General features: G+C 44.3%; 3 protein-coding genes across 5 annotated transcripts; 2 read left to right on the top strand and 1 right to left on the bottom strand.

Annotated features, from left to right (window-relative positions):
- Positions 1-1134: 1134 nt before the first annotated feature.
- BDCG_17437 (uncharacterized protein) lies at positions 1135-1967 on the bottom strand. Its single transcript, XM_045426562.1, has one exon. It carries the CDS (start codon positions 1686-1688, stop codon positions 1338-1340), a length of 351 nt encoding a protein of 116 aa, XP_045281941.1. The 5' UTR covers positions 1689-1967; the 3' UTR covers positions 1135-1337.
- Positions 1968-4610: 2643 nt separating this feature from the next.
- On the top strand, positions 4611-11059 carry BDCG_07039 (rho guanyl nucleotide exchange factor). Its single transcript, XM_045422809.1, has 2 exons — positions 4611-9356; positions 9444-11059. The coding sequence occupies exons 1-2, from the start codon at positions 4686-4688 to the stop codon at positions 10716-10718; spliced, it is 5946 nt and encodes a 1981-aa protein (XP_045278365.1). The 5' UTR covers positions 4611-4685; the 3' UTR covers positions 10719-11059.
- A 61-nt stretch (positions 11060-11120) lies between these two features.
- Positions 11121-15850, top strand: BDCG_07038 (Ulp1 protease). Of its 3 annotated transcripts, XM_045422808.1 has the most exons (8): positions 12105-12313; positions 12382-12778; positions 13379-13406; positions 13560-13574; positions 13677-13726; positions 13824-13843; positions 13916-14467; positions 14745-15462. In XM_045422808.1, exons 2-8 carry the CDS (start codon positions 12719-12721, stop codon positions 14773-14775), a joined length of 756 nt encoding a protein of 251 aa, XP_045281940.1. In that variant the 5' UTR covers positions 12105-12313; positions 12382-12718; the 3' UTR covers positions 14776-15462. The 3 variants fall into 3 exon arrangements, with proteins under 3 accessions (XP_045281938.1, XP_045281940.1, XP_045281939.1); XM_045422807.1 differs by having other exon boundaries at positions 11121-12778; positions 14765-15850; XM_045422806.1 differs by lacking the exons at positions 12105-12313; positions 12382-12778 and having other exon boundaries at positions 12798-13406; positions 14765-15530.
- The last annotated feature ends 2279 nt before the right edge of the window (positions 15851-18129 follow it).

The raw sequence follows: 18129 nt of genomic DNA, 5'->3' as shown, positions 1-18129 counted from the left end.
AATATAGTGAAAGTTTCTTTGTAAGAGTGTATGCAGAATGCTAGCTGAATCAGAGATAGATTACACAATTGCAAAATGCTAGTGATAAGCTAATTCACATGAAGTTAGAGTGTATGACATGATTATATGAGCATGACTGAATCTGATAAGAGAGGATATGATTCAGAAGAACATACAACTGTCAGATAATAATGCAGCTGCTTTCAAACTACTAGTATACATGTATGAGTGTAAAGAGGTCATAGCAGCTGCTAATTAAATTAGCATATGATATTACAATATATAAGAAGCCAGTGTACGCCTGTAATCATACACTGGCTGAAGAAACCTTTGAATCACATAATTTAAAATCACTTAATTATTTATCATCACTTCTATAATTAATTTAAAATTAATTTAAAATCAATTTAATACTGAAATTATTCTTGAATTTAATAATAAAGTAAGTATTTATATAATTTACACTGAATTAATTATCAACTGATTTTTAATCAATTATTAATTACTTAAATATATAGATTGAATTTATTTTATTACTATAATTAATTAATAATTAATTCAAAATCAATTTAAAATTAATTTAATACTGAAATTATTCTTGAATTTAATAATAAAGTAAGTATTTATATAATTTATACTGAATTGATTATCAACTGATTTTCAATCAATTATTAATTACTTAAATATATAGATTGAATCTATTTTTATTACTATAATTAATTCAGAATCAATTTAGAATCAATTCAAAATTAATTTAAAATTAATTATGAAATATTTTTATCTTGATATATTTTAAAATTCTGTAAAATATCTCTTTATATTCTATATGAATTTATCTGTTCATTTAATTAATTATGAATCAGCTATACATGCTTTGATTGATTGATGAGCTGAATGAATGAGTGAATTGAAAGATTGAAAGTCAATTATCAACTGATTATTACTGTATTGTGTGAGGTCAGGGTCATGATTATGTAACAAGGTCAAGTGGTGCACTTAGCGAGGTCAAGTTTTCTGTATACACTTCATACACTGTGGTGCACTCACTAGAGAGAGTGAGTAAGCATGGCACAGTTACTAGGTAGTACTTAATTTTCTCTATAATATCAGTTTTAATGTATATAGACCTCTGGTTGTTGAGATAATTAATAATTAATATTCTCTCGCTACTTGAATAAATCATAGATTTAGATTTTACATTTGTGAAGTGACTGTACATATATAGCAGAAACAGATTGTAAACTGTCGGACGGTCAGTGAGACATCTCTCAGAACAGTTACGGAGTAGTTATTTTAGGGCAATTGTGAATTAGTAGTGTAGAAACAACTGCAATAAATCAATGACACTGACCGGAAAATAGATCGTGAAGACAAAGGTTAACTAGCGATGCAAAAGGGAAAAGAAAATAAATAAATAAAAGTAGACAGACGCCTTGCGACGGATGTTTTCTGACGCCGTTTCGCGAAATCTCAAGCGGTGGCTTGGGTTGGGCTGCTATTTTTATCGCAATGTTGGTCGCGAAAAATTGTGAGTTAACTACGCTGTAATAATAATAACTAGCCAACTTCTTTATTCTTTGCAACGGGTTAGAACGGGACCTTGGGAGTCGCCAGTCAACGATGCGAGGTCTTGTCGAATCTAGATTGGCGTTGGATTTGGTTCTGCGTGTTTCAGAATAAGGGGCCATGAAGAAAAGGAACTGGATACGCGAGGAACACAAGAAGAAGAAGAAGAAGAAGAAGAAGAAGAAGAAGAAGAAGAATAATAATAACTAGCAAATAATACATATAGAGTAAGCACGAAGAAGTAAGGGGAAGAAACAATAGAGGGGAAAAAATTGAAGAAGAGAACGATACTATGCGTAGGGCAGAGAAAAAGGACCGACCACCTGGTGGATCGCACACTACGCTGCGCACTCCCGCCTGGCAGCCGATGGCCCGCCAGCGACGCTGATCCTCCGCATAAGGTATTTCTGAAGGCTGGCAAGCCAAAACTGTAGGCTACTGGGCAAAAGAGCTCGATCACCACCAGCGCACTGCTGGTAGAAGGGCCGATCAACCGCGGGACCCCCAACACCCCCCCTCGGACCAGCTACCACAGAGTACAGTACTTCCTCTCAGTGGCTCCCTTCAGTGGCTCCCCACAATGGCTCCTCTTAGTGGACTCACTCAGTCCTACGGCTTAAAGGGACTTCTAGGGCACACTCCTGGGATGTCTCTTGGCACTGTTAAAATGTCCAGGGTATTTGTTAGGAATTTTTAAGTCCATTCTGAGATTGAATCCATGCATGTTGATCACAGCGGGGCTCACGCTTAACAGTCTCATAACCTGTAGGCTACTGGGACAAAAGAGCTCAATCACCACCAGCGCACTGCTGGTAGAAGGGCCGATCAACCGCGGGACCCCCAACAGTTAACTATTGTGTGAGGAATTACATGTACTGTACATACCTTAACTACCTCGGTTGGTTTGGTGGGATGTGTCCTTTAGATGGAGGCTAAAAAAGTTGAACACTGTGTCCATAAAAGTGGGTCAAAAGTTGGCACCACATTCAAGTAAATAATAATAATAATACTGACTGACTGGATATAAAAAAGCAAAGCATTAACTACGTAAAAGTAAATATAAATAAACAAGGTTGTTACTTTTGTAATAGAGTTGTCGCGAACCTTGGAACCCCATTATTGTTTTTGAGCTTTTAAGTCAAAACATTTTTGTCCTCCGTATGGAACTCCGTAGTGACTCCGTAACTACTTGTAGGCTGTTCCTGGCGAACAACAAATTTTCAGGGCCTTCAACAGCCCAGACTACGGATCGATCCGTATAAACGCAGTTCAATTGCTCTCGTCATAAAAACACCGTCGTCACTTTGTTCCATCATCCATCGCAACAAAACCACCACCACCACTACTACTACTACTACTACTACTACTACTACTACTACACCACCGCCTCCGCCTCAACCAACATCCACCCATCTACTCTGTGTCTCTATCTCTATCTCTATCACTAGCACTAACTAACCTCATATCATCATCGCCATTAGTACAGTACATACATACGCTGTAGTCACGGCACCGAGTTGCACACCTTAGTATCACAGCTAGTAGTCTCTCTAGTTCTACTTCTTGTTGTTCTTCTCCCTTCTCTTCCCCCTCTCCCCTCAACATCTGACCAAGCAACGTAGCCCAACCCAGCCAGGTACAACTGTATGGATTACAGAGCACTGCTGTGTTTGTCCACAGATAAATATCTTGTTCTAGCTCTCAGGCACAAACCCATCCCACTCCTCTGCTAGGTTGCTTGATCCTGTTGCAGATTTTGAGGAGTTGTTGGGCTGTTGGCCGAATGAAAAGGCTCGCTCGATCTCCGCCGCCTTCTGTGCTCCGGCCTTAGCTGCATAACATGATAAAATGGTTGGAGGCTCCGACATGAACTCCAGCTAGACTAGATATTTAGCCCATTTTCTACCTTCCACAACCCAACCGCGAGTCCGTGACCGCCAATCTGGCTTGTCCTCTCTCTCCACACCCCTCGCCCCGTCACCTCCATCATCATCATCATCATCATTATCATCATCATCATCCTCCTTCCATCAATCAAACGTTGGGCATTTCTCCCTCATTCCACTGTCGTCGCCTCATCCCCTCACCCACCCCCAACCCCCCATCGTCTCGTCTTCCGTCGTTGATAATTAACCGTCCGTTCATCCAACCTTGACCACGTCGCTCGCAGGAACTCTTCGTTCCCGTTTCCTCTGACATTGATTGTTGCTCTCTTTGTCTGCCTGTGTGTCTGTCTGTCTCACTCACTCTCAGCTTACTTCTCTGGTTACCCTCTGAGAGAAACCTTTTGCGCTCTGTCATTTTATATGCACTTATCTCCCTGCCGGCAACTTGTTCCGCGTCCGGCTTCTCTTCTAACGCACCTTGTCAGCGTGGTAAAGGTGAGCAAACCAAGACGTTGATTTGCGCTGCTTCTGAACCTTGTCGTTTCGTCCTCAGCGCTTGTCCTCTTCCTTATTATCCTATCTTTTTCTTTTTCTTTTTCTTTTTCTTTTTTTTTTTTTTTTTTTAATCTAGCTATAGTCATGGTTCTTATTACTTACTCTTCCTCTCTCTCCCACCCCAAATAAGTCTCTCGTTTACTAGGGCCTTTCCCATCGAAGATTACTCTCTCATCAAACAGTGTCTGACACCCCCGATCCTAAGACCTCATTAAACCCCAGGACGAACGGGGACCTGGAACTCCGACTAGCAAGCTCCTATCGTTGGGGGGTGATTGGTGTTTGGTGGAGGAATCGGGACACCTCAACATGCCTCGTTCTCCGCTTCAGCCAACGAGATGACTTGACACCTGAAATCCCTGGTCACCCAATCTGCCACGTCGTGTGGATGCTGGACAGCCTGTCTCTCCCTCTTCCTCATCCGAATGCTGTTTTACCCTAGTTTTCTGGCTATCCCGACCCGCTTTTAGTCCGTCGTGTGTTTTCTCTCGTTCCGCCCCGCTCACGCCTCTCAGCTCGACAGAGGCCTACCCTACCGGAGAGTTCATCGCCTTGCAGTCCTCACACTTTTTTTTTTTTTTTTTTTTTTTTTTTTTTTTTTTTTCCGCTTTGTTAAAACAGTAATTTTAAAATTACGTTTTTATTCTTGGTAATGCTCCTAGTCGGGCTACGTGCAAGATGCCTACTAATGAGGTGGAACACAATTATGATTCGTTGAATCACCATCTTCATTCCTTTCACCAGTCGGGCCCGAATTCGCAATTCCCTTCAGTAAACCATCTCGAGGCGGGCTCCTCCGATCGGGAGTTTGACAATAATAACGAATCCTCCCACTCTTCGTCACCCTTGTCTTCCCGTCTCCCGCTACTTCCCGCAACTACATACAAAGCCCCAGGTCCTCCTACATCTCCTCGACAGCTGTCACTCACCACAAACTTTACAGATCTAAATTTCAGGCGGCATCACCCCACGAGTGATGAGGCTTCACCCGACCCCCGCGAATTCTACCTACAATACAATGACCCTTTCGGTGGTGATGGCCATACTGACTTCGGTGGAAATATGACTTCTGCCTCATATGCAAGGAAAACGAACATCTCCGCTAGCGATTATCACAACTACTCCCCAACTTCCCACCGCCCTCCTTTCTCATCCCGTTCCCGCCCATACCGCGCGTCCTCTTCTAATCTTCCGCAAGCCGCCCTTTTTAGTGCCTCACGACCAAGCTCAATCAACCCTTCCGTGCAGAGAAACCCACAGCAGAGACAATCATCGTTAAAGGAGCTGGTGGATAAGTTCAACCAAAATTTCGACCAGGTTCCCCCGAGACCACCACACTCTCTTGCGTCTTCGAGGGACGGAAGTCCTGGTCGTCGTGGCAGTACACATTCTCGCGCCAGTAGTACCCAACAACAGTTCCAAAGGGGGACCCGTGATCAGGGGGATTTTCGATCACCTCCTCGATCTGAACGTCCGGGTCGCCACAGCCAGTCTTCAATAAACGTGAACAACAGCACGTCGAATTCGTTCGGACCACCTCTAGCTAGGCGACCTTTATTTGGTGAAATCATCCCTAGTCACCCTCGACCTGTTGTTCATGACCGCGATATTGCGTCGCCTCGCTGGCGCAGAGGGTCGGATGGTAGCATGCACATGCCCAATCCGATGTTTGTCGACTTACCTGTAGCACCCGATAGTGCATTCTCTCCAACATCACCTACTGCCTGGTATCTAGGGTACTCTTCATCTTTTGATACTTTGAATACTACTGCAAAACCCCCGGTTACTCATCGAAGATCTCGAAGCGATCTGGTTACAAAACCTTCCACCACCACCACCTCCTCCTCCTCCACTGCTGCCTCCGATATATCAGACCCAAGCATGGGTATTTCAATTAACCAAGGCGGCCTACAGCCGGCTGTCGCCATCAAAATGCGCCCCAAATCAAACTCACAGTCACGGATCCCAGTCTCAACCCGCCGCCTCAGCCAAGCTTCCGACTCCGGCGGTTCTACGCCTTCTACACGAACTAATTCAGCCATGGATCGACATAACGTCCAAATAACTCTTCCCCCGAAGGGCTTGAGTGCGCTTCCGAAACGCTCCCCTAGAAATTCTCCCAGTTCCAAAGCCCCACCTACCACCTTAGAAGTAACATCAGCCGCACGACATAATCGTGGCCAGACCTCTCACCTCACCCCTGACAAAAGCCCCAGACTTAACGCTTATATATCCGCTCCGCCCCCGAAGAAATCTCCCCCACTTCGCAGTTCAAGACCACGCCAACCAGTGTCGTCGGCCACTACTTCAGCATCACGCGCAAGAGTAGTAGATAGGATTTCCAGTCTACAAAACCAGTCCAATGCGTCCACTAGGGATTCCAAACCTTCGAGGACAAAATCAAGACGACTGCCGGAACTAGGGAATGTTGATTTTGCTGCCCGGCGCCAGAAAATCCAGCAGGCATTTAATAAAACGGTGGAAGAAAATGCGAAAAGGGAAGAACGTGCAATTCTCCGTCGTCAGTCGGCTCGAGAGAAAGCCTCGAGTGATGTAGGCAAAACCATAACGCCGACAACCACCGCGCCCATAGAAGAATCACGAAAGGAGCCACAGCCCACCGAAATAAGCGACCAATTGCCGATAACAATTGAAAGTCGACCAGGCACTCCTAGCATTGGGGATGAGCAAGATATATTCGTTACACCCGACGAAGGACGATCCCCAAAACTCGTCAACGCGATCGCGGAACATCTCGAAGCGGGCCGCCGTGTAACATTCGATGCGAATAACAACATCTGCTCCGCTACGGACCTTGTCGAGAAATCAATCAGCCAACTAGATATTCCCCGATGCCAAACGCCGTGTTCTGATATTGCTCCACCCTCTGCAGTGACAGTGGGTACCGACATTACCACGTTTGATCAGGAGCCACAAACAGATTTCCCCCAACCATCCTCTCAGCAACACCGAACCGTCCTAAGCCAAATCATGCAGATGCGAGAATCCAGTCCAAGCAGCTCCGCTTCGTCTGATTCTTACTCTGGAAGAGACGATAAGGAGTCAATCAAAATTATGCTTCGGCGAAGTCACTACTTTGACGAATCACAGTACAACAGCAGTGATAACCTTGAACCCTGTGACATCCCATGTGATTTCAGGATCGATGTGGACCGTCATCGTTGGAGTATGAGCTCTTGGAGCTCCTCTATTCAGGATCGACAGTCCATAGACGGGCCGCTTGGGCGGATTACGGAAAACTCACCAGAGACAGATGTTCATATATCCATACCTACGGGTGGAAATAACCGAACTCCGCAACCCCCTGAATCGCAAGCACGCGCCGATTCACCCACGACTGGCGAAATTGCAATGCAGCGCGACACTCATGACCTCCCGAGCGAACCCACAGCTCATAATGTACGCTATACTACGCATATGATGCAGCAGTATCCTGATTTAGCCAAGCAGGGCGGTTGGAACTCGAAACGCGTAACCCAACTCTTCCTGCAGGAGCTAGGGTTCGAGGGATCGCATTTGCTCAAGTCCGATTTTGGGGTTGCCGCACGGGTCCAGACGAGCCGTCCTTCTTCTCGGGGTGACGATACCCACAAAAATGATGCCCTGAGTGAGGATCCCATTATAATACCTGAGTCCATAAATGTTCCAAGATCGGAGTATGTTCAACACCGGGCGAGTTTGAACTTTAGAGAAGACTGGGAGAAAGCTTCTGCATCAGTGGTGGATTGGATGCACGTAGCGGCAGCAGAAGAAGGCCCAGCAAACTCACCCAACGCTGTTCGTGAGAAAGTAGAAACCCCACGGCTCGCTACTATAGAGCCAGAATTTTCGGCCGAAAAGGAGGCGGTGGAAGGATTAGGCCTTGCGATTCATGTCCAGTCTCCTCAGGACGACGATCCACCTACCATCCCCCCGCCTCCATTACCTAACCATTCACCTCCGCCCATCCCCATCCGTTCAAGTTCCATTCCTGAACAATTTCTCGAACCGTTGTTACAACCACCTGTACAGTCATCTCCAAGTATATACTCAAATAACCCGCCGTCCACTATCCCGTCTAGTATCCCACGTATCCCATCAATAGAACTTATACCAAGCGTACGAAGTCGCGAAGAGTCATCTCTTCAGCAGGCCGGTTTGGTACCATCTCCACAAACACTAGCGTCGTCGACTACATCACAGGAACAATCGAGCGCGGAACAACCTAGCGTTGAGGCCCCAGCGGTGAAATCTTCTCCTTCCCCCGAACAGCGCCGCCTGAAAAAGCGAAAGCATGTCATCAAGGAGCTAGTCGATACAGAGCACACATTTGGCCAGGATATGACAGTTGTTGTCGATATTTACAAGGGAACTTCCAGCTCCTGCTTGGACTTGTCTCAGGATGACATCAAAACGCTGTTTGGTAACTCCGACCAGGTTGTACAGTTCTCGATGGACTTTCAGGATTCTCTGAAACGCGCCTCAAAGAGCGTTTATGTACTACCACAATCCCAGCGATGGAAGAGCAAGCGTGGCAACAGATCCACGCAGATGAACGGTTCCACGGTAGATAGCCAAACCAATCCATCCTCGGAAGCTTCAGACGATGAAAAGGACCGGCAAACTTCAATTGGCCAGGTTTTCGTTGAGCACATCGAACGGATGGAGAAAGTATATTCTGAATACCTGCGGAATCATGATGCGGCTAATAGGACACTCGAGATGCTCATGCGGAAGAATAATGTTAATATATGGCTGAAGGAGTGCCGGGACTGGGCCGTAGATCTTACATCGGCATGGAACTTGGATTCCTTGCTTGTGAAGCCTGTTCAGCGCATTGTCAAGTACCCTCTGCTGCTAACAGAACTGCTCAGTGCGACTCCCCCAGACCATCCAGACCATGCTGCCTTGACAAATGCGCTGCGCGAAACCACCAGCATATCCGTAAGGATCAATGACATGAAGAAACGGGCCGACGTAGTTGGACAGATCGTCAGTGGTCGGAAGCGCAAGGAATCCGACGTCCGGACAGGGCTTTCGAAGGCATTCGGGCGGCGCACGGAAAAAATCAAGGCACACGTTGGCATCACAGACGTATATGCAGATAAAGAATTTACCATACTAAATTCAAGGTTTGGAGACAATTTCTTCCAGCTCCAATTGATCATGCGGGACGTGGAGCTCTATACCACCGAGGTGCAGACTTCCATAAAGAAGTTTCATGATTATGTTCTTGCGATCGAAGCATATATTAATGTTGCACCTTCGAATTATCCTGAGTTGGAAAGCAAATGGTGTCGGTTCAGGCTTGCTGTGAAAGATGTGTTGACTGTGGCGCTTGTCGATCATGTAAGTTATCGCGTCCCGCATATTTTTGGTTGACTTTGGAGTCGAAGCTAATTTATTTTTCATTTTTATTTTTTTGTCATTAACTAGGTTTCAGCCGTAAGGAAAAGCGTGATTGTCCCCATGGTCACGCTCATCAGCTTACACGATGGTCCTCGACGCGTGATGCAGAAGCGGAACAAACGACTGATGGATTATATACGATATAAAACACTCAAAGACCGTGGCGACAAGGCAGACAAGAAAACCACTGAGCAAGGGGAGCAATTTGTTGCTTTGGACGTAACACTTAAGGAGGAGCTGCCAAAGCTTTTTGCTCTGACGGGGAAGCTGACAGATGCATGCCTGCATAACTTTGTGGAACTTCAAAAGACTTGGCTCAACTTGATACAAAAGCGGTTGGGGTATATTTTCGAGCGGACGACGTTCCATGATCTGGAGCAAATCAAGTCCGATTGGGCTGCAGATTTCTCATTCAGCGATGCTCAGGTATTGTCACTGGGCATCTGCAACGGATCCATTCTTGCAGACATTGCCCAAGTCGCAGGATTCAATTCACCCTCAGCGTCGGCCTCTAATGCGGCGGACGGGTCGTCGTCATCTCGCAGACCCTCAACAGTGAATAGCATGAACATTCAGAATGCCATTACTAACAGAGCTGCTTCCCTCGAGCAGAGTAACTCTCCGAAGTTATCTCATGATTTCGGCATCAGCACCCCTGGCAGCTTCATGCAGTCGTCTCCCGGCGATAACTTTACCCAGCAACACAATGGGTCTCAGGTATTCTCGAGTGGGCGAGTGCGTACCAACTCTGGCTTTTCAGGCCGCGCCTCAGGCGTACCCGATGTGTCGAATGGGCCAGCTGTACCGTCCATGACCGCACTAAAGAACCCCGGTAGCGGGGCCAACTCCGGCCGACCCTCCGACGGGACTCCGTCACTCCCGCGACTCTCTCTCGACACCCCAATGCTACAAGATATTCTCGCTGATCCGCTAATGGCACTGCATAACCGGGGCACCCCGCCCGACCCCGCCCTCCACCCGTCCTCGCCCACCGTAGCACGAACCGGCAGCTTCTTTTCGTCCGCAATGCCCATGAACGAATCGCCGCAGACGGCAACACCCGTGCCGGACGAGGAGAAACAGAAGGATCCAGCCGTCCTATTCCCTGTGGCAAGCTTGTTCGAGTTTAACATCGACCGCGCGCGCCGGGAGGCCGGGTACCCATACCTGACATATGTCGCCGGGGAGATCTTCGATGTTATTGGTGAGAAGGGCGATTTGTGGCTAGCGCGGAACCAGGACGACCCGACCCGTCAGGTTGGATGGATTTGGACTAAACATTTTTCGAAACTTGCTGGATAGCTGGCTAGGAGGGATACTGGCAAGAATAAGGAATGATTTGTTTCTTCTTCTAAGTAAGGATTGTATAGAATTGGTTGGTTCGTTGGTTAACCGCAGGAACACACGAACCTCATACCGAGGCCCTTTTTCCTTTTTCCCCTTTTTCTTTTTCTTTTTCTTTTACATTGCTCTTCTTGGTGTTTTTGGCGTGTGCGATATTATATGGGGTTATAATGATTAATTACGCTCAACGCAGCCTTTTGATACCTATCGGATATATTTTCTCGAATGCTTTCATGTTCGCAATTTTTGTTTATCATATTCATGCTTTTGATTTTCATTTTTTCTTTCTTGATTTTTTTTTTTTTTTTTTTTTTTTTTTTTTTTTTTTTTTTTTTTTTTTTTTTTTTTTTTGAATATCAAGTCTAGCTCATATTCCCCAACCAATTCCCTTGTCCCCTTGTCCTCTAGCCATTTCAGAAACATGCCGAACATTGTTATATTTTTCCCCCTTCTCCTTTTTCTTTTCATCTCGTATTCTTCTTTTGATCTCCTACATGGAGCAGTGCAATGCAAGATTCCCTTAGCACAGTCCTGTCAGATACCCAGCCTTGACGCACCGGGGCGAGCGGTTCCTGATATGTTGATTGGTGGCTGCTCGTGTTGTCTTGTGTCCGTCCACATTTTGAACCCCCCTTTAATCCTACAAATAACGGATCCTGCTTAGTGTGGCCTTGATCCCTTGTTGCTTTTCTCAACTTTTTGACATACAGCGTTATATGCCGTTTCTTTCATTTCCTCTATAGTGACTTCATATAATGGTTTAACATTCTCGCATTGGCGTTAAGTTTTTATTTGGGCTTTCCGACTATGTCTTTTTATTTCTTCATTTTTCGTTGCTGTGTCTTTCCTTCCATTCTAATATTTGTGCCTTTTGATCCTATGCGGCCCCTTATTGCCTTCCCCGAATAAGGAATGCGACGGGATGACGTACGGGTGAATTGAATGCGAATGGGATGCTCCTTGTTAAAAGTACGACGGATGAAGGGCAGCGGATTGATTGTTATGAACAGCGAGATAGCATGTCGTGTACCTAGTCTTGCGGGAACTGGCAAACCCCTGTAACGCCACACTTGAGCCTAAACGTTTCCATCAGCAAAAGAGGCGAAGATAAGACTCCTATCTTTTGTCTAGTAGAGGGGGAGGGAATAGCTTGAAGAAGAGGATATGAAATTACTAGATCAGCCTGTGAAAATCAGAGGAGTCAATGAAGTAAATACATACTCCAATATGCAGAATAACAGCTCCGTGGCTAGTGTGTTTTTTTTCCTGCAGAACCGCCGTCCCTGCTGTCTTGGCATCGCCTCGGCCCGCGAACTCCATCGTGGGATCAAAGAAGCTTGCCCCTAGCCTAGTTCACTGGGAAGGAAGATATATAGACTATAACGGACAGGACACTCGACTCCCCAGTTACTCATCTCCCGCCCCCCGTGGTCTCTGCATGCAACGTCGCTTGATTTATCTCTATACAAAATCTTAATACCTAATATCTTCTTGTTTCATTTCTTACTCGTCCTCAGTCTATTCATTATTCCAACCCCCACCTCTAGATACTTGTAGTGTTCCGCCCCTCTCTCTCCCCCCCTCGCCACCTCTCATCCTCACCATTCCGTCTCACCAGCAGATCAGTCAATCGCCCGGACAAACGCCCTCTGAGCCTCATCGTACGAACTTGAGCATCGAATCCCCCTCACGACAAAACTAACACGCTTGTCTCCCATAACTGCCGCCTTCCGACTTGCTCCTATTCCTCTACAATCCCTCCGCTTCTCCTAAGCGCCTAGTGCTAGAAATCAGAATCGACATCTGGGAATCCCCATCACAATCCATTCCTGCTGCGTCTAGCTCGTGCTGGGAAGAGACACACATAAACTAAATATCTACATCACACGACGGGCACTACTACACTGTACTACTAGCTACCTAACCTTGCACTACACCGGCAGCCTACAACGATAACAATGGGCGAAGGCGGCTTCAACCGCTTCAAGGATCGGATGAGAGGCCGATTTGGCGATTCGGTACGTTGCTCTGTTTGATATTATATTTGCTTTTTTTTTGCCTTGTGGAATATACGCCACGCCTTGTATGCTGTAGCTAGCTAGCCAGGCAAAGCCCTGTGCCGCTGAGCCGGCTTTGGTTATCCGGTACATCCTGATTTCAACATTGCACTAGCATTCATCCACGCGGATTCCCGGTTCTTTTGTTTGAAAGCTGTCTTTTTTTTGCGCAGTGTATTTATTGCGCTACTCTTCATTGTCATTTTCACTCTCATCATCGCTTCCTGGGTTGGTGTTGGTGCTTGGTGTTGGTGCTTCGGACTTCCATCTTCCCTCATCCCCTTTGACCCGGGCGTTGTCTCATCTCTCTCTCTCTCTCTCTCTCTCTCTCTCTCTCCATCTCTCCATCTCTATGCGTCCGTTTGTGCCAGTTAGCCAAGCTTGACAGCTTGTTCTTTCTGCGCTTGGCTTCTACTCTCTACTAAGCCAGTTCAAGGCCTATCGAGACAGAGGAGAGGGGCCCTTGGATATATTGTCATGTTTTATTTGAACGATGTCGCGCTGCTCAACAAGTTCTGGGATCGCATTTCAACTATGAGTTATAGTACTGACTTCCTGCAGTCGAGTCCGGACGATGCATATCTTAGCTGTGCGTAACCATAACCCTTCCCCTCCCCCCCCCCCAACAGGGGTATATCCTCCTCTCTCCAGATCGCTTCCCCTCATGTGGTTCGTTTGGGTTTTGCTGGATGCAATTAACTCAGAGCTAACTTTTGGTGGTTGATTCGGGAATCTGGTCTAGATCATGATGTTCGCTGTTCGTATCTTTCCCTCCGGCTTCTAAGCTGCTTCCTCCCCCTTCCACGCTTCTTCATATTGCTCGGGACACTTGGTGGCTAATAATGGCGATATGCTGCAGTAACAAATGAAGATATATATACCCTCAAGACGGATTGGTTGACAGATAATGTACGTACTACAACTAGCTGGGATTATTTTTGCTATATCTCTCTCCCTATTCTTCTTATTTGGCTTTCGTACTGATGGTGGTGTTAATGTGCTATAGGTTATTGCATTCTGGGAAGAGTATGGTTATCTATTCCATCATACAACAAGATGATGTTGGTTTTGCATGCAGCCGTTCACAACCTTGTCTAGGTACCTGGAACGCGAATTCCTCGTCAACTACCAATCTGCCAATATTGTCCTTCTCCGACCAAGCATGTCCTTTATGCTACTTCAAACTCCAGACCCCCGCACGCTCCGCGATGTACTACCCGACTTCACCAAAACCAGTCACATCTTCCTCCCCATCAACGACTGCCGCAACGTCAACGAGGCCGAAGGCGGCACCCACTGGTCTCTTCTGCTCGTATCCGTCGTGGATGGCGTCGCCTTCCATTATGATTCACTCCCGCCTGGAAATTGCGACGAAGCGCTCCAAGCCACACAGAAGCTATCCCACCTCCTGAACAAACAACTCCGCTTCATCAACCTCGACGACTCACCAGTGCAGGAGAACAGCAGTGACTGCGGCGTCTTCGTGTGCCTACACATGCGCCATCTGCTCCTCAAACGGCTGCTGATGGCCAATTCTTCGGAGAAGATCAGCATGAGTCTCAGGGGCATGAGGGTGAACGCGAACAACGGACGCAAGGAGATTGTTCGCATCATCGAGCGGTTCAGGAAGAAGGGACAACGGCGTAGATCGTACGTATCTACTTTCATATTTGTCTGTAGTTCACTACTGTTGCTGGCCACTGTCCTCGCGCTTCCCGTTCTACCGTTATTGTTCTTCCCAGACTCCGACTTTTCGGCCAGGCTCAGAACCGAGGTCTGGCGGGACGGAGAGTTCTTGGCCCGTTTATCCTCCACCTTTGCCGCCATATCACCACCGACAAACGTGCACCATCAGATCAAAGAATTCATGCTAAGGCTTGTCTGGGGATATCAACGGGCAACCTAATGCCTCTTGATTTCCGAAAAGACATTCTATTGTTTTAACAGGTCCAGTGTAAATGCAAGTTCAAATTCCAACTCCAACGGTACATCCGATAGCCAGCGCGAGAAGAGATCGAGAAGCCCGCCGCGAGTGGAATGATCGTTCCACCAGTCTCCGTTCCGAACATTGCGTTGGATTTTCTTTTTATTTTATCTTATTCATCTTAGTGTCCTCCGTCCCTTCCGTTTTTGGTTATGATGATATGACGGCCTGGGTATGATACCTGATACGCGTGTAATGCCAGTCAAGCCGCCGCATTATCCTTATGTGTCTTTGCTTGCCTTTTTGGATTCCGTGTGGGTGAGAGAATTATCTCGGGGAGGGTTTGTTGAAAAAGAGCAAAGGGGCAAAGGTAGTTGGCTCTAATTTTAATCATTTTTAATAACTCTCTATCTAGGGGGTTTCGTCGGAGTATGCTTGGATGTTTCCTGGGTATCGGTGGCACGGGTGCAGGTCCAATTAATTGGTTTTATTGGGACTAATTTCTTTCCCCATGTTTTTTTTCCTTGGTTCTTTTGCAACTACCTAATTTTTGTTTTGATAGCGCGGGTGGTATTGTATGCCGTCGGCAAGGGGGGAGAAAACCTCAATTTTTTTTCCCCCTCTTGGCTCCGTTTTACGCATAGATATAACAGGAAAATAGCAGGTTCTCTCATTCCAAAATAAAAATAAAATAAAAATAAAAAAACGTCGCGAGATAAGGTTTAATCACAACTTTTTCATGGAGGGGAAAGGAGGAGAAGAAGAAGAAGAAGAAGAAGCAGCAGAAGCACCGTCCGCACCAGTAGTCATGGCCAGGGACACACGGCAGGAGGAGCGCCTTGTTTGGAGAAATCCGCGCATTCCGCAAGGTCAAGGGTCAAGGGGCAAGGGGTCCAGGGTCCAGGGTCCAGGGTCCAGGGTCCAGGGGCAGGATCCATTATTTTTGAAGGGGAGGGGACACGGGCCAAGCAAGGATAAGAGAAGAGTGAGGCATTGAGACACAGCGGCGTCTCTTCATACGCTGGTGGGGTTTCTTCTTTTGGTTCCAGCAGAAGAAGCTGCAGTGTGTTGTTCGGGGACTTCGAGGTAACTACGGAGTATATAGTAATTTGCGGAGCGAAGCGAAGCAAATATATGATGAAAACCCTGGTCATTAAAAGTGGAGAATTTCCTTTTTGGGGTTCTTGGCGCGAATACAGCCCACTGATTGGTGTAGAATTAAGTGAAGTGCAATCCTGTGACATTGTACTATTATATCATCTACTCTGTACAGATTCTTGAATAGATAATACATCTGATCAACCATCTCTCATAGATTCTCAAGAATGAATAATGTGTCAAAAGCCTGTGTTCACTGCTTATAAAATCAGTCTCTTAATCAATTCATTTCTTTACAGTATTCTACTACTTCTACAGCTATCTGTCTTCAATACTACACTCAGAGAACTTAGATATTATAATCTTCTCTTATTATATCTTTTCTATCACTGTGTAAGAATAAGTGCTTGCAGGTAATTATTCAGGTGTTTATAGCTTGATGTGATATGTACTGTTAACTACTAGAAGTATTCATGATAGAAAGATAAAATGTAGAAATTAAATATATAGTAGTATTCAAGCTGAGTTATAAATAGTATTTGTAAACTTCAGTCTATATAGTTATGTATAGTCAAGAGCTGCTAATTCTATTAATTATATAAGAGATAGAAATAGAAATAAAGATAAAGAATTCATGAGAAGTGAAATTTCTTATATATTAATTATCTCTTTATACTGTGTAGAACTGTAAATAAATATATACAGTGAAATCAGATTCTTCTATAGTTATAGATTCTGTAATAAATAAGTCTGAACTCTCTCTATTATTCTAGATATATTAATACTTTATATAATTAACAGCAGTCTCTTAAGTCTGTGTAAGAATAAGTACTTATAGATAATTATTCAGATATTTATAACTTGATATAATATATACTGTTAACTACTAGAAGTATTCATAATAGAAAGATAAAATATAGAAGTTAAATATATAATAGTATTTAAGCTAAGTTATAAATAGTATTTATGAACTTCAGTCTATATAATTATATATAGTCAAAAGCTGCTAACTCTATTAATTATATAAGAGATAGAAAATAGAGATAAAGAATCTGTAAGAAGTGAAATTTCTTACAATCTATAAATAGTCTATTAAAATAGATATATTATCTAAGATTAAGTTTTATTATTATAAGATTTATAGTTCTGATATATCTTTATTAACAGTAGTCTGTAAAAAGAAAACTATTATTCAAAGAGCTTACTGTATTATCAGATATTATAGAGAATATCTCTTATTAATTTTATTCTTAACTTAATTAAGAAAACAGCTGTAGTTATTATCTTTAATAATTAATTTATCTCTCAGTTCTGTAGATCTCTCTTCAGTCTTTTATTAATTATTTATATTATTATTTAACTCATTCTTAAGTTAATCTTATTTCATCTTTAGAGATATACTTTCACTGTAGTTACAGTTCTATCTCTTTTATTAATAAGCTATAAAATCAATCTTGCAGAGTCTTCTGTTTTGAGCTTAGCTCTGCAATGTCTTTGTACACAGAGGCTCGTCACTCGTGTGCATTAAGATATTTTAATAATGTACAACGTACAACGCGACATCAAGCTTGATCAAGAACTTTGTGTGTGTATTTATTACGTATGAAAGCGTAATTGTGAGTATATTTTAGATGGGGGTGGAAGGGGCAAGCGGCTTGCTAAATGTGTACTCGCTAGTGTTAAATAAGTTACGCAAGCTCTTTACATATCATAGTTACAACCGCAAGACATCACCAGACAGACAGTCTTGTTTCTAATACTGTAAGTCTGCCTATTATTATTGGAATGATACAGAAGTAACAGAACAGAGATTAAAAGATTGTTATCATAGTTTTATTTTTTCTTTCTTTTTTTTAAATTATATGAATCTTGAGTGAGTTGAAACTTCAGACAAAATTTTCATCTATATTGAGAAAAGTAATGAATCTAATGATATCTTTGTTGAATTTTTCAAAAAATAAATATATTATGATATTATATAGTTAAGTTAGAAATAATTTCATAATCTCATTTAATATTATTTTCAATATAATAATGAGATCAGAATGAATTGTATTCTTTATCTGAAACTAACTTTTTTATTTGAAAAATGAATCTGAAAATCTTCAATTATTGGAAATAAAGTGGTTCTTGTTATCGTCCGTCCCAGACAAGACATGTCTAGTCACAATAAGGTTAACAGCTGCTAGGCGCAGGCTCTTCCCACTAGGCCAAAAAGACCTTTGTACTACAGCGGAGAGCCTTATAATAATAATAATAAATAGTTGGTGGCTTGCCTGCCCCGCCTACG

This window comes from Blastomyces dermatitidis (assembly GCF_000003525.1).
Source record: "Blastomyces dermatitidis ER-3 genomic scaffold supercont1.7, whole genome shotgun sequence".
NCBI lineage: Eukaryota > Fungi > Ascomycota > Eurotiomycetes > Onygenales > Ajellomycetaceae > Blastomyces > Blastomyces dermatitidis.
This window is presented reverse-complemented; position numbering and strand designations above follow the sequence as displayed.

Bases quoted from the DNA above. Each gene is read 5' to 3' on its own strand.
- BDCG_17437 (XM_045426562.1), bottom strand. From the start codon at position 1,688: ATGGCCCCTTATTCTGAAACACGCAGAACCAAATCCAACGCCAATCTA.
- BDCG_07039 (XM_045422809.1), top strand. From the start codon at position 4,686: ATGCCTACTAATGAGGTGGAACACAATTATGATTCGTTGAATCACCAT. The intron at 9,357-9,443 runs GTAAGTTATCGC...GTCATTAACTAG, and splicing joins CTGTGGCGCTTGTCGATCAT to GTTTCAGCCGTAAGGAAAAG.
- BDCG_07038 (XM_045422806.1), top strand. From the start codon at position 13,295: ATGTTTTATTTGAACGATGTCGCGCTGCTCAACAAGTTCTGGGATCGC. The intron at 13,844-13,915 runs GTATGGTTATCT...AACCTTGTCTAG, and splicing joins GTTATTGCATTCTGGGAAGA to GTACCTGGAACGCGAATTCC. The intron at 14,468-14,764 runs GTACGTATCTAC...TTGTTTTAACAG, and splicing joins AAGGGACAACGGCGTAGATC to GTCCAGTGTAAATGCAAGTT.